Source organism: Sturnus vulgaris, chromosome 9 (assembly GCF_052056855.1).
Source record: "Sturnus vulgaris isolate bStuVul1 chromosome 9, bStuVul1.hap1, whole genome shotgun sequence".
Taxonomy (NCBI): Eukaryota; Metazoa; Chordata; class Aves; order Passeriformes; family Sturnidae; genus Sturnus; species Sturnus vulgaris.
In genome coordinates this window covers 12,233,948-12,249,902 of record NC_142251.1, presented here as the reverse complement: position 1 = coordinate 12,249,902, position 15,955 = coordinate 12,233,948, and the positions used below count along the sequence as shown (strand labels likewise).

The following is a 15,955-nucleotide window of genomic DNA, read 5'->3' as shown; positions in this document are numbered from 1 at the left end:
ATAAGCAGCTTTTAGAGCTAAAAGGAGGATTAGCTTGTATTTCGTTTGAAAAGAAGTTCCCAAGGGAGAGATACATTTAAGAGAGAGGAATAATCTGATCAGAAAAATTAGCAAAGTTGATTTTTATAAACAACAGTTAAGTCCATGTCAGACAAGCAAGTTTTAAATGGACAAGGTAAGACAAAACATGGCAGGAGTCAAGAAGTGAGAGAGACAAGGGCTTAGACAGGAGTTGTGGTGTGGGTAGAAGGAAGACAGGGCTCGGGGATGCCATTTAAGGGAATGCAATGAAGTGTATAAATAGCCTGCACTGTTGGATCTAACGGCAAAGCTGTTGGGCAAACTGTAACAAGAGTCCTCAAAAACCAGAAACAGACTCTTTCTCATCCTATTGGAAGTGCTTTTGGAAAAAACCTCCAAGCTAAGTGACCATAGTAAGTGACCTTGACTTCTCCAGTGCTGGGTCAGTGAACAGTAAATTAGATTTCTTGAACCACTGTTGAAAAGATTTCAGCTTCTAGGATTAACAGAAAAATACACTCCATGTTAGCAAATAGCAACAAAAAGATACATATTATGAGCATCAATGTTTTTCAGCAACAGCATCTTCACTGCATGTCCATGCAAAGCTACTTTGCATTCTTAGTACAGTATTTCCAAAACAGAGTATGACTGAGAAAGCCAAGCATTATAATCTTCTCATAGACAAAACGTTTGCAAAAATATTTTTGCTTCAGTATTAGACTGAACTTCTAACTACCAATCTTACTCTATTCAAGCATGTTCTGATAGGTGTGTTCTGATAAGGAATTTTATGGAGAGCAATTTGAAAGGAAGTGTTATTAATATTGGACAAAATGCCTTTAAAGGGAAGATTTGAATATTACAGATAAGGGAAGAGATACAGTCCAATTCAAACATCTGCACTTTGAGTATCTCTTGGGCATCAGAAATAAGGAGTTGCAGCAACAAGTTGCAGTATGAAACACCTCATGTTTTAGCAGTTACTGAACTTAACAAACTGCAATAGCTAAAAATAATGTTCAAAATATGCATTATTTTTCTTAAATAGCATTGGAATAACTTCTCTGGGCTTTTCCTTAGACTCAGAAATATTGTTTTCTTTCCTTTTCCCCCATTTGTTGGGATGAATACATTTTCACACTTAGAGAAAAAACTGGTGTTTACTTTTATTTCGATTTCAATCCTGTTTGACCCACTAGAAAAACGTTTAGGCCTTCTCCAAGAAATTAAGGAATTATTAAATGTAAATTTATCCTGAAGGAATAAAGCAAGCAAAAGTTTTCAAGCTAACATAAAAAGTTACACGACTTTAAGTTACAGTATGTACTACCAGAGCTCACCTACGTGAAGCATTACAAACTGCTCCTCATTGGAGACCAGGAATTATAACCAGAAACATTTGTAGGCAAATAAAATACACTCAAAATACAATTTTTCCAATAACATTTCAGGAGCAGTAAGAAAATACAGGCTGTAGATATTAATCCATGGATAGAAAGACATTAGAGAAGACCGTTAAGAAATTATATAAAAACAAGGTTTCAACAGCTTCACTGATTATGCAAAGATTTTTGTTTGTTTTAAGAGCTGCTGAAGAAAATGTTTCTAAAATATAAATCAGTTCTCCAAATAGTTTTGTCACTAGGTTAAAGGCTGTGCTTATTCTCTCCAAAATGCCAGACATATCTTTGAGTGTGAGAAGAAAATTAAAAAAAGAAACAGACAAACCTTTCAACAAAATCATCCAACAGCACAGACCTTTGTGAGATTTTACTGCGGTAGCTCAAATACTTCATTTGTTTTAAACTGTATAACTGATACACAATAAGAAGTAAATATTTTAAAAATTAATATTAAAACATTTTAATATTGACAAAAAGTTTAAGGGCCACTGTACACAAGTCACCATCAGCTTGAATGCCAGCATTCCTTTTTACAGTAGAAATTAAAATAATAACATGAAGTATTAGGAATTTAGCACGACAAGGAACCCTACTATTTGAGAATTTTCCCCTCTGACCTGAAATTCTGCTTGTAAGTAAAGTTATTGTTTCTCTCCCAACTCTTTGAATTCCTCCCAAGTTAACTCGACTAACATTTCAGTCTGCTAGAAAAGATCTAAATAGGAAAAAAAAATATGGAGAACTTTCTTCAAGGGCAGACCACTGAAAGTACTGGAAACTTTTAACCCTCTGCATTCATCACTCAGAAATAACAGCCTCCTTTCTGATGGACTGCAGTCTTCTGCCTGCTCATGAAATCCTGTTTGTAGGCTTCCCATGCTGCTTCACAGTACTAAGAGGCACAGCATAAAAACAACCACAGTTTAGCCCTACATATTTCTTTTATTTTCATGTCCAGAAGTACTTTTTCTAAGAAATCCTATTTTAGCTTACTGATTTATACAATAATACTGAAAGTCCAGTGGAGAATGCAACAACAGTGAACACAATGGCATTCCATTATTTCATTGCTTTAAAATGCAAGTCTTTTCCAGAGTGGTATTAATAATTTATAACTCAACAACAGCTTATGAAGATGAAAATTAATATTTGCAATTATTTTTATTATTATTACTCTTAATAGTATTCTACTCACAGAGAGAAAATATATTTATTTATACCTCTGTCTTCTGCACTGCTGAAAGCTGAATATTTGGAACTATTGGTGTAGCTGCCATAGCAGGCTTGAGAGACACTTCAGACACAGCACATGAGGAAAGACAGTGGCTGTACTGATAAGCTCCTGTATTCCAACAGGCCCCCAGGTAACTCATTCCTGACTCTCCCATGTGACATGTTACCACAGGCTCCTCCAGAAGGCTGCTGCTTGGAAAATTGTTTCTCATGTACAACCAACTTAAAATAGTAAGTGGGATCACAAAGTGAAAAGCAAGTCTGTGGTATGATTGATCAATGGCAGCACGAAGATCTAAATTCAGTTTGATAGAAGGAAATGTTGATCTGGGAAAAGTAACATTTAAAGGTTTTGGGAAAGAGCAGCATCTGTGAACAGTAGATAAATATGGGGAGAGAGGTTTCAGGGGCTTCAGAAGTTTGACAGAATAATTTATAGAGAAAGCCAAAATTGAGAAATTGCTAGAAATTTTTACCTTTTTAAGTTTCCTTCTGAAGAAACTTGGAGTTCCTTCTAAACCAAACTATAAACAACTTACATTCTTAAGAATAAGAAGTGCCAGTCAGGCATTTATGTAGCACTTGAAAGCATCTGTCCAACTGTCAGAGCCTCAACTCCAGCCGTGGTTGATCACAAGCACTTCAGGTAGAGAAAACAGAAGAAATATCTACAAACCATATCTATCTTTCCTATGTATCAGAGATAAAAAACAGAGCTAAACATTTTCTGATTGCTGTTGTGGGTGAACATTTGACACCCTGAAGCACGAGAGCTGGTTATGAGCATTTTTTACAAGCTGCAAGTGTCATCACAGAATGGTTTGGGTTGGAAGGGACATTAAAGACCATCTAGTTCCAAGCCCTGCCACCACTAGATCAAGTGGCTCAAAGCCCTGTCCAGCCTGACCTTGAGCACTTTCATGGATGGGGCAACTATGAATTTATTAAGGACAACGTTTTTTTCTTATTTCACTCCAATGCCCACAGAAGAAAAATAGTAAGGGGAAATATTTAAATGTCAGAAAGACCACATTGACCATTTAACCTCAGGTTTGCATCTTCCTCTCAAAGAATGAAAACATCCCTCAAAACTGCACAGAAAAAAATGATCTTGCCTCTGAAGTTTGTTGAGGGCAGCTTACTTCAGAACTTCACCTGTTTCACTTGGACTAGAAATTCGATCTAGTTACGACTCTAACAACAAGTTCTACAAAACCCCCAGCACCACATACCTTTTCCATGTGTAAGCAGCTATTCAGAACAAGTTAGTCACCTCTCAGTATTTTCTTCAATATGGAGCTGGCATGCCCAACATCAACCACAGATTAGTTTGTTTTTCCAAAACATGGAAAATGTTTATGGCTTGTTTTCTGCTCTCTAGAATCTCCAACCTTCTGGAATATGACCAACAGAACAGGACACAGTATTCTAGAACTACACCAACCTAAGACTGCATCTCTGCCTCTGTGCTTTGCACACAGCCAAAGGTTAGAAAAGTTTTTTTTCTGCAGCAATGTGCCAAGAGCTTACACTGATTATGATGTGAAACTTTCCTTAAGTGTTTCTTCATGATTTTTCTTTTAAAATCTCTCACTGGTATGTACAATCCATACCTGCCAGGATCAAATGCAGTTTGCTACTATTTAAAGAGAAAATTCAGATCTTTATTATTAACCTTTGCTTAAATTCAATGCTTTAAATGCCCCAAATTATAAATTTTTATCAAAATCTAGCTCTACAAATTATTTTATAATCAATTATATAGTTGACAAAATTACAGCATTTGACCAAATATCTTCCCTAAAAGGTAAATCTTTCCTTTAACAGTGGGCAGAAATATAAATAAATGTTCATGTCAGCGAGCTAAATATTATCATCTAATTTATGCTATACCAATTCACCAAACTGCAGATCTCTCAAAAACCTACAGTCCAAGAAAACTTACCTGCTATGAAACTGTATCAACTGGCACTAATTAAATACTGTATTATTTTGTCTGTGATAACAGAACTGCAAATTAGCAACTCTGTTTCACAGGTATGACATGCTGGAGATTGTTCCAAATTATTGGTAAATTGCCCATTTATCTCAAAATCTTAACAAACAAACAAACAACCCACCCCATTCTCATTTTTCAAGATTTGTGAATAGCAAATGGTAGATTAAGATGCTTTCTTTATCTAACTTCTTTAAGAAGTTTCAGGTATAAATTATCCACAAAAACATCTCAGCTACCATTTTTGCCACAAATTATATTCATTCCTACATAGCATAGGACCCTTCATTTCTGTTTCTGTTCAGAACTGTAGTTTGTATTTTGCAGTGGAGTATTACTCTTATTCTTAGTAGTGCAAAGAAGGCTGTACTATCTTTATTTCTTTTGATGACTGGGATTTCATAATTTTCTTGGACTTGCTTATTCTTGAACTCTTCCATTCCTGTTGTTAATATATCTAATATTGAATAAAAATCTTCCAAGCATGACAAGCGCTACAAAGGAGACGATGTCCTTCTGATTTTTTTATTAAAACATTCAGAAAAAGTGAAGCATCCTTTAATATACTTGCTGTTCAAGTCAAAAATTCAAGACAGATAATGATGAAAAGCACCAAATCCTGAACACAGAAAACAATATTCACCAAACCAGTTCATTACTTTTTTCCTCATATGGGCCAGCACACATAAAATTTAAATAATTAAGTAACTCGAGAGATCTCAAATTATTTCTATAAAGAATATTTGAAGGGAATCAAGTTCTCAGAACATTCTTGGTAAACAAGAATTTAGTTATCACTTTTTAAAAATGAAATATTAATTGTAAATACTCCCAGGGTAACCAAGCAAAACAAAAATTAATCACATCGAGCATTCACATGAAATCCTTTGAGTACCATTTTACTAATTTGGCCTGAAGACAGAAATCACAAATAAACTTCTAATTATAATGGATATACAATGCAACTTGACTGATGGTTTCAGATACCAAAATGAGATGTTCAAAGGTGTTTTTGCTTTAAGGGTTGCATTTACAGGTGCATACAGCTGAGTCAGAAAGCCAGCTCTGACCTGAATCTAATTCCCACCTTGGTCAAGGCTGTGTTTGGTTGCTGCAGGACGAGGAGAGCGAGAGAGGACAGCACAGCACAGCACAGCACAGCACTGCCACCTCGTGCCAGGCGAGCCAGAGACCAGCACACGGCTCCTGACACTGATCCCAGACCGTGCTCTGCCTTCAAACTACGCTTATTGGAGAACAGACCCTTCATCGTGAATTATCAAAGGCTACAACAGTACCCATCTTTAAGATCAAATTCTTTCAATAAAAAGAATCAAACTATCTGTACTTAATCAGCAGGTCAGGCAGCAACTACTCATTACCTTTGCTGTTGTAACAGCTTTATCAGAACTGTGATAAATTTCACTCACCAGAGATAAGACCTTTGCCAATGGCTATCTGCTTCAGATTAAGTCTTTCTAGTTCAATTTTCCTTTTCGGTAAAAAAGTTATGACAAAGCATACAAAGTTTCATAGTTCAGAAGATGCATAAAGCCTCTGAACACCCATGCTATAAAAAGGGTCATATATTCTTGCTATATAAATGTTTAAATACTGACAAGTTACAAAGAAAACAATTTCCTTTCAATCCATTGTTATCTAAAATAGAATCACGTCATCAAACACAACATAATAATGTAAAGAATGTGATTTTTTTTGTTGTTGATTTACTGATAAATATAATTTTGCTGTGGATATTTCAGTCCTCCCCCAAGAGCCATAATTACATGGAAAAAAGATGTAAAGTAGCAATACTCACCAATATCATTAGCTAGAGCAGCAGGATCAGAGACCCCAAGGGTGGCTTCAAACTCTTCCTGAAGACGATAAGCTCTTTGAAGAAGAGATTCAAGCTTATGAATGAATTCAGCACTAATGATATCCTGCAAGAAGACAAGACATTAGAAGATTTTCTATTTGCTTTCAGCCTGTAAGAGTCCTTTGTAAAATCCAAGGATATAAAGCTTTCACATTAATTTCCTACAAACCACACAGGGACACTGGCAGATGAAAACTGCAATATCCACAATATATACACTTTTCAGAAACCACACATATTTTATTTAGAGTAATAAAAAATAAAATCTGATTTGAAAAATATTTTTAAATTATCTGTGACGTTCGCTGCACTAGAAAAAATGAAAGTAACACATATCTGTTTATTTTAAAATATTTTTAGCATTTAATTGATAAGAAAGGAGGAAAAAGTTTAAGCACGTTTTTTGTGAATATGCACAAATTGATCATTTTTACCTGAGACATTTATCTTTGGCAAGCAGATACCTTCTCACATAATCATAAACAAATGAGAAGACCCAAGGGTTTATGGGAAGGGAAGCTGACTGCTTGATAGCTTGATAATACTGTCCAGAAGCAAACACTGATGCATCAGCAATTGCCAAGAGATAAATAATGTTAGTTCCCTTCCCATGCCCTCCTCCAAATAACCAATCAAAAGAGTCAGAAGGAATGAACTCAGATCTCCTTTTAAATACAACACTACTAAATTGGAAATTGAACCAATTGTTTGTCAATTGAATTAGAAAAGATTCAGGTAACAACACAGAACACATTGTCAGGGCAGCATCCATAGATTGCAGATGTACTCACTTCTACACTTTCTTCTGCAATTGCATCTCCTGCTCCAAGCTTAATGGAACCACAGATTGCTTCATCTTCAACTTGCCTGTTACGAAAAGTTAGGGCCTGCTCCCAGCGCCTCAGTGCTTCTTCAAACAGCTCCATACCTAGGGCAGAGCAGGAACAGCTTCAGCTACATTCACATTATACAGACATGGGAAAATGTGCAGCCAAAATAAGCATAGTTATCACAGAGATGTCAGTTGAAACGCCACTTCCTAGCCTACACCAGTATATTCCCAGTACATATTTACCTTCTTTTTGTGTAAAGAAACGTGGTAATTTTCCCCATGTACCAGGGCTTGATTTTAAGGATTACTACTGCAAATAGTGGAATAAAAAGTATTCTGGAAAACTAACTTTAGATCAAGTATGATTTCATTATTTTATGGAAATGTTCTCAGACACTTGCCATCAGGACACTGAGAAAGAACACAATAATATTTTGTGTCACTTTACCATAAACCCGAGAAATTATTTATATTCATTGTAAGCAGATGCTGAATATTCTTACTATAACTTACCCATCAAATATAAATTTTCAGGTGTAGTCACTGGAATATTGACAAGCTTAACATCATCTTCATCTGCTTTATCCCAGGAATTAGAATTGGCACAAGCACAGCTGTGACAAGAGGTGGCACTCTGAACCTTAAAAAACAAATTGTTGTTATAGAGTATCCTTATAACTACATTCCTGCCTGTACATTACATCAAAACATTCTGCCTAGAAACTGTGGTAAGGACTGTGGTTTCTCAGCATCTCTAGCTGCCTGTGCAGCGTGCTCAGGAAATTTCCTTCAGCTCAGTGAAGCCTTTAGATGCATATTCAACACAAGTTAACAGACATTTAAGAGTTCTAAAACATTTTCACTTACCGAGGCCAGGCTTTGAACTGAACCAGAGTATTTACTGAAAAGTCCTCCATTTGCATAGATACAGGACTGAGATCCTTTTTCCTTGGCAGAGCTCAGAGAAAGAGTCAAGTTTTGTCGACTACTGGAACAACTAGAACCTAAGAGATACATTTATTTTAAAGCTCTTGCAAACTCAAAATATTGCTTCTTTTGCAAATCTACCAAGAATTGCATTAACTCTTTTCAATAAAATCCAGTTTAGAAGCAAACAACTATTATTCTTTTATTTACAGTTCTACTTGAGAAACTCCACATTAGAATTCACCATCTGCAACAACAACTATTAATTTTAGCTTAATTATTTGCCTATTCTATAAAAAATCAGATCTGAGTTTCTCTGATTCATACACAAACAAGAATGGCAAAACCCATTGTTAATACACTATTAATAAAAAGAGTTTTAATCCTGGCTCACAATTAAAACTTCACCTTTGACAAGAAGCCCAGCTTCTTTATAAAATACTGTAATTTTGTTTCTAATTTGACAAATTCAAATAAAGTCTTAACAATTCAAACCCACTCAGGTGCTCCATCCTATGGAGATGATTAGAGGGGTGGAGCACCTCCCCTATGAGGAAAGGCTAAAAGATGGTGTTGTTGACCCTGGAGAAGGCTCCAGGGAGATCTTACTGCAGACTTTCAGTATTGAAGGGGGCCTATAAGAAAGATGGGAACAGACTCTTCAGCAGGGTCTGCTGCAATAGGATAAGAGGTTATGGTCTTAAAACTAAAAGAGGGCTGATTCACATTAGATAACAAGGAATAAAGTTTTTACAATGAGGGTGCTAAAAACTGGAATGAATTGCTCAGAAAAGTCATGGATACCCCATTCCTGGAAACATTCAAGGCCAGGTTGGATGGGGCTGCGACCAGTCTGGTCTAGCTGAAGATATCCCTATTCAAACAGGGGTTGGACTGGATGAACTTTAAAGGTCCCTTCCAACCCAAAATATTCCATGATCAAAGGAAAATAGTTTGGTTTACTACTACAGTTATGCACCCCCATCCCCTCACACAACTTTTTTTCCTCTCCAAGAAAACAACAAAAAAACCCCAATCTGGGGGTTCCATGACTTACCTTTTTCTGAAGCAGCTGCTTTTGTACACTCTAATATGAGGTGAGTTGGTTCCCATGGTGGCACTTTCTTGTTTTTCTTTCCACGTCTTCTTTTAAAGTGATGGGCCAGAAAAATCACAGATATTGCACTCACTGCTGTTACTGTGAAAAGTTTCTTTAACCCTGGGGAAAGCTTTATCTGAAAATAAAAGTGTGATTTAATTGCAAATATATATATACTGAGAGACAGAGTGCAGCACCAAGAACTATAACTCATATTGCAAATCCACAGACTATAGGGATCTAAGCAAGTGATTTTCAAACAAAAATTTTAATTTCTTCTTAATGCCATGACAATGCAGGGCTTTAATTAAATCTCTAACAGCAAAAAAAATACTGAGAAGAAACTCTCACTACACTACTTCTTGCACTGCGAAAGAGTGGAAGATCCTAATGCCAACATTCGTGTGGTTTTTCAATTTGAGTAGAACATGTATTTAAATACATTTCTCTAAACCAACAGTTTTGAAAAAGAAATTACATTTTATTTTGGATCCAGATCAGCCACAGGTCTATAGGTGTTAAAATTAGTAAATAAGGACCACATACACAAGCAACTTGTATCAAAGCAAATAACAAAAAAAATTTGTAACATACAAAGTAACAAGATACAAAAGGAAAGTGCCATTTAACCGGAAACCACAGGTCACTTTCACAAAACTCTTTTGGAAATTCATGCTGCTTGAGGAACAGACTGCTGGGGGAAAATCAGATCCACAGTCCTTGGGCCTCATTTGGTGTTTATGTAATGTGATTCCTCATACCAGAGAGAGCACACAGAGCACCACTGCCCTCTGCACTCCTGGTTGCTGTGCAGTTGGTAAATACTATCTGGAGAAACACTGAAAGCTTCTCTCTGCACTGAGTTTACAGTCAACAAGTCAAGCACCTTTGTTTTGAGAACCCTGCCCTTCCAGGTACCAAGCCTTGACTGAGGTCTACGACTACCACTGTACTCTGAGGAAAAGGAAATGCCTGAAACACAGCACTAACAAATTTCAACAAGACTACTGTATTTCATAGAAAAGAGTTCACAACCAAACACCTGAGATAAAAGCCTCCAAGATTACAAAATTAAATGTTAAAATGAATGCTTCAAAGAACCGCAAACGGATTTTTTAAAATTTGTGCGTGGCTACAAACATGATCATAGATTAATTATCAGTGAAATGAAAACCTCAAAACCTTTTGCTTATAAGTCTAATTCAATAAAAATAAAATATAGTCACATTAAAGATCTGGTTTTAAAAGCAGAATCAATACTATTATTCAAAATTTAATGACAGTTATATTTAGCTTGTAAATATAAAAAAAATCTACAAGAAAAAAGACAATTTGAGAATTTTGATATTTTGAGAAGAACTGTTACAAGATGGAGATATACAGACACTGCAGGTAAAGCAGATGTATGATGATGTACTAAGCACTTGTTAGCAGAAAAAGACAAAAAGACACATTTATTTTAGTTCAGTTATAAACAAACTAAACCCCAAGGTATTCTGTACAAATTCCATTCACACTCACAAGAGCACGTACAACACTACAATAAACTTTAAATGCATAACAAAAGTAACAGTATTTAGATAATGTATTTATTACCTGGTTAAGAGAATAATACCAAGAAAGGGGAAGATGAAACACCCGTAAAGCTACTGTCTTCAGAGAAAATCGTGTCTCAGTAACAGCTTCTTCTGACATGGCTCCTTCTCTCCCATACCTCATTAAGCGAGACTATCTTGAAGACAATCACAGATGGTCTCTGGAATACTCTGTCAAATGAAGGATACATACTAAGTTATGCAACAGAAGCCCAGGACGATTTTCTTCTACAAGCTTGAATCTCTTATATCACAGGTACATTACTTGTTTGATTGATGTTTTTGGATAGAGGCAAGACTTAATGCGGAGGCAGCAAATTTGCTGGTTCAGTTTAGGCCCCGTTTGTCCAACTGCTGTGTGCAGACGTGCAGATGTAAAACCAGGACTAAGGAGGGCTCGGTCTGCTCAGATGAGGCGGCCGTTCCCATACTACAGCCTCTAAGTCACGCCCGGCAACACCCCTGCCTCTGAAAGCACGACTGCTGGAAGAACATATCTGCCAGCTGAAAGCGTTAAAAGATTTGAGAGCAGCCAGAAAAAGTTTATCTCATTCAGCTCTTCGTTTATTTTGTAGACACACCACGAGAAACAACCACTACAGCCTGACGTAATCTCCCCGCTGCAGGCGCACCCCTCTCACTCCCTGATGCTGAACGCAAGGCGAAGCCTCCGAACCGCGACTCCGGGACCGCACGGCGGGAGGCGATGGAGGCCGCGGGGCAGAAGCCGCCTCCGCCCGAGCCCTCCCCAACCCGGGCAGCCCCGGCACCGCGGGCGAGCACCGGACAGAACCGGGTACCCCGCGCGCCCCTCAGCCCCTCCCCGCAGCCGCCCGGGTCAAAGCGGGCACACCTCTCCCCGGCCCGGGCCGGGTCGCTACAGCTGCCGCACTCAGTTACCTGCCCGCCAAGCACCGGGGCTCCGCTCCCGCCCCGGCGCCGCCCGGAGACCGGCGGAATCCGCTTCCGGCACAGGGAGAAGTGGCCGCTGTCGGTCGGGAGGAGCCGCTACCACGTGAAGGAGACCCGCAGCGTCAGGACTCCGCGCCCGCCATCTTTGCTCCGGGCAGCTCCCGCTGCGGACGGGGCGGGGTGCGCGCCTGGCGCCGCCATCTTTGTGCGGGGCAGCGCTTACGCTGAGGCGCTCGGCGCCGCCATCTTTGTGCGGGGCGCGTCCCACGGCGGCGTCGCGGCAGCCGCGCCCGCCCGTCCGCGCGTGTGCGGGGCGGCACCGGCGGAGCCGCGGCCCGGGCGCGCCCAGCTCCGCCACGGCAGTGCCGCTGTCCCCGCAGGCAAGGGCGAGACGCAGGACTGGTCGTGGCCCGGCTGAGCTCTGACATCCGTGCGCGGCGCATCCTCCCGGCTGCTCCGGTAGGAGAGGAGGGGCCCGGTTGGGCAGCGGCGGAGGGTTCGGTCAGGCGAGGGGTGGGAGCGCGGCGGGCCGTGTGTCCGGCTGGTCTCACAGTGTTGGTGCGGCGATGGCGGCCGCCCCGGGAGCTGTCCCGGCGGCCGGAGCGCCGCGGTCCCGCAGGGCTGGGCGGGGGCCGCAGGTCGGCGGTGCCCGCAGGTCGGCGGTGCCCGGTCCGGGGCAGCGGGGCCGTGTGGGGCGGGACCGCCTTCCCGCCGGCTGGAAGCGGCCGCAGAGCTCCGCAGGTCCCTGCTGGAGTTGCAGATGTGCGGCAGCGGTACCGTGGATATCGCGCAATCCTTAAAACCAGCAATGTAGCGATAAATGGCCCCGTTCGCTCCCCGAGTTATCCATGCGCATGGATCATCGGTATGAGGGGTGGAACAGCCCGGGGGAAAAGTCCGGGGTGTCACCTAGTGGAAAATCACTGTAGGCTTCTCCTGCGCTTAGGCAAAGCCCGAGTTAAGGAAATCCTCTTAGAAATATAGAGGTTAGCTAATGGGTGTCATAGTTAGCGTGGTGGAAGAAAGAAACGAAAGAGTGGCCTATATGACTTGAAAGCCAATATAAAATGAAAACTGTCTAACCTTGTAAGAGGATATGCCCTCAACTCCAGAATATATTAAATGGCTTTTCTCTGTGGGAACAGTAGTTAAGGGCAGAAAAAAAATGTAATGGAAGTGACTTATCAGTTTATGTCTTGCTAGAGTGGGTAGCTCTTGGTGCCTGAGGAGAAAGACCAGGTGCCTTTGAACAGGTTACTGAGCATACTTTTGTCATTTAGTCGGAAAATACCAGGTTTTGTGCTAAATAAATAATGTACATTCTCTCTAAGAGCTGGGATTGGTGGTGTCGTTTTTTCAAGAAGTGGGATGCATTTGTTTATTCTTGATAGATTTAAAAAAAGATAAAAATATAGAAAGATGGGAGATAAAATTCAAAACTACCTGTTGATTGGCAAAATATAAAGAAACCTAGGTCAAGAAATAGGAAAGATGAACCATAATGTCACACACTAAGAAGACTAATTTCAAGTTTGGTAAAAATGTCGTTCATGTAAAAAAGCAATTGAAGTTTATAAAAAACAACACAGATTTTTACAAAAATGATAAAAAATATATACCTGAACAATCTGAATATGCCACTTTAGTGGGCTTTTATAGTTTTGAATGAATGCTGGTGGGTTTTTTCTGAAGTGTGAAGAATATTAGTATAGTAAGTAATTACTGAATTTCCAGACCTCCTTAGTATTCTAAGTAATTAGGTGTTCAGGTACAAATTTTCACCCTGTGTCACTCATGCTTTCTTGCTATAAAATATAAATAAATGTTAAATGAAATTGTTCCAGTGCATCACTGGTAAAATAACTGTGAGTGCAACTAAGGAGCCTAAACTTACAGATTACTGGTTTGAGATGCTGTTATTCAGAGCTCTACTGACAAAATAATAAAAGCCTGTAATGAAGACACAATTGGTGCTTCATGTAACTGATGTCTTCAGAATAATCTTTTTATTCTTAAAATCTTCCATCAGCATTCCCTTACTGAACTCTGTAAAATGATCTGTTAAAATGTCTTCATATTTGGAACATCAATGGAATACATAACACATATAATTGTTTATTTCAATATCTGTTGCAGTATTAATACTGCAGCTAGGCAGATGAAATCATTAAACCAAAAATTTTTTAAGTAATTTAAAATCTGTTTTGTTTCTTTAGAAAATATTGGGTTCTTTATGTGAGCCAAAGATAATTTTCAAGATCAGTTGAATTCTTGTAGTGTTTGATGGGAGTTTTCTGTGGGTGAGATAGGTCTTCCATGGTAGGCACCACGCAAGTCTGTGATGCTGTGGAATTCTACTGAGTAATAAATAGGTTGCTGGTCGTGATGGTCCACATTTCTCTGATAGCTCAATTTTTTTTTTCTTGGTGAATGAAAAGACTAGTCAGGAACACCAAAAAGCCCACCAAGGCTGGACTTCAAGAGAATTTTTTCTTTGAAGCTTGACTCTGTGCATTCTTAAAGCAAAACTGTGTTGATAAGTCCTACTTTGGAGCATTAATTGGCTCCCCTTTTGGGATGGGGCAGTAGGAAGCATTGAGATGGGTGAACTGAAACCTCCGAGGGGAAATAATGGAGAGAGCTGGCAATAGCCTGGGAGAGAAATTCTCTCCCAGATCTGTGGGAAGCATTTAGTGAGAACCTTATTGCATGAGTGTGATCACAAACAGTTGGTGTGGAAACAGGCTGAGAGAGCTGGGGCTGTTCAGCCAGGAGAAGAGGAGAGAGAGAGAGAGACCTTACACAACCTCCAGTGCCTAAAGGGGCTGTAAGAGAATTGGAGCAGGAGTTTTCACAAGGGCCTGTAGTGATAGGACAAGGGGAATGGCTTTGGACTCAGAGGGCAGGTTTAGTTTCGATATTAAGGAGAAATTCTTTGCTGTAGGGGTGATGAGGCACTGGAATAGGTTGTTCAGAGAAGCTGTGGGTGCCCCATCTGTGGAAGTGTCTGAGGCCAGCCAGGATGGGGCCCTGAGCAAACTGATCTAGTGAGTGGCATCCCTGCCCATGGTAGGGGGTTTGGAACCAGATGATCTCTAGGGTTTCTTCCAACCCAAACCATTCTATGATTGTGTGATCTCACTGGGATCATGAAATGGAGATATAATCCAGCTTTGGAACAGGAGTGTAAAATGGAATGTAAGAGGAACTACAAAAGTAGATTTGTTGGATTATTTTGGGTTTTTTAAAAAGTACTGAAAATGCAGAGAAACAATTTTTGGATGAGGCCATCGCAATGCAGAAGCTGGTGTAAAAGCAGATGTGATAATGAGCTGCAGGGGAAGAAAAGCAATCTCTTCACAGAGAGTAGGAAGTGGTGAAATGGAGGAAGATCAGTGAGTGAGGGAGGGGCTACTCTGGGATTGCTGGGATTTACAGAGGTGAAGAATGAGTCATGGTTTTGAATTAGTTTTACAGTTTTAGACTTTACCATAAAATTTTACAAAATATGTGTCTGCAGCTATGTATATTAAGCTACCAAGGTTATGGCAGTAGAGTGAGTTATCACAGTGTTGCAAGATGGAAGGAGGTGTGTGAAAAATTTGTTAACAAAAGGTGAAAGAAAGGCCACTCAGTTTTGTTCTTATAATGACATGTGAAGAGTCTGTAACATGAACTACATTTCCACAAGAGATGCTCTCCATGTGGACAGGAATAGAGACCACATCCACAGGGGCATGAATTTGAACAGCTTTGGCCTTTTTGATGATTCTTAGAAGGCGATGCAGATTGCATCAAGAAACAGCAGCTGGCATGAGCAGAACTCCTGGGTTTGAGTTTGTTCAGATCTGCAAGTTTGGATTTGTGCAGTTCCGTGTATGAAAAATTAAATACAAATCTGGCAGCATGAGGTGAAGTCTCCATTCATTACTCTGTATTACTTGGAGCAATGCATTCAGAAAGCTTCTACCATAAAAGAAATTAAGCCCAAAGCTTTACTAATCCATTATACGAGTCTTTCTAAAGCATTTGTATTAAATCATCTTACTGCATTT

The 15,955-nt window shown here is 39.6% G+C and overlaps 2 protein-coding genes across 6 annotated transcripts in view; one reads left to right on the top strand and one right to left on the bottom strand.

Moving 5' to 3' along the window:
* Positions 1–12,024, bottom strand: part of MIGA1 (mitoguardin 1) — a 35,533-nt gene extending 23,509 nt beyond the window's left edge. Inside the window, exons 1-7 of one of the 3 annotated variants that reach the window (XM_014872179.2) lie at positions 11,889–12,024; positions 10,990–11,159; positions 9,352–9,529; positions 8,235–8,371; positions 7,881–8,007; positions 7,327–7,463; positions 6,476–6,599 (exon numbers count right to left, since the gene is read on the bottom strand). In XM_014872179.2, coding sequence (XP_014727665.1) covers positions 6,476–6,599; positions 7,327–7,463; positions 7,881–8,007; positions 8,235–8,371; positions 9,352–9,529; positions 10,990–11,112 — 826 coding nt within the window. In that variant the 5' untranslated portion in view covers positions 11,113–11,159; positions 11,889–12,024. Of the gene's footprint in view, positions 1–6,475; positions 6,600–7,326; positions 7,464–7,880; positions 8,008–8,234; positions 8,372–9,351; positions 9,530–10,989; positions 11,160–11,253; positions 11,395–11,888 lie in introns of those variants that run through there. The other 2 variants (XM_088169855.1, XM_014872180.2) reach the window with 2 other exon arrangements.
* Positions 12,025–12,154: 130 nt separating this feature from the next.
* Positions 12,155–15,955, top strand: part of USP33 (ubiquitin specific peptidase 33) — a 37,836-nt gene continuing 34,035 nt past the window's right edge. For all 3 annotated transcript variants that reach the window (XM_014872164.2, XM_014872163.2, XM_014872162.2), the window contains exon 1: positions 12,155–12,359. The gene's annotated coding sequence lies outside the window, so the exon portion shown is untranslated. The remainder of the gene's footprint in view (positions 12,360–15,955) is intronic.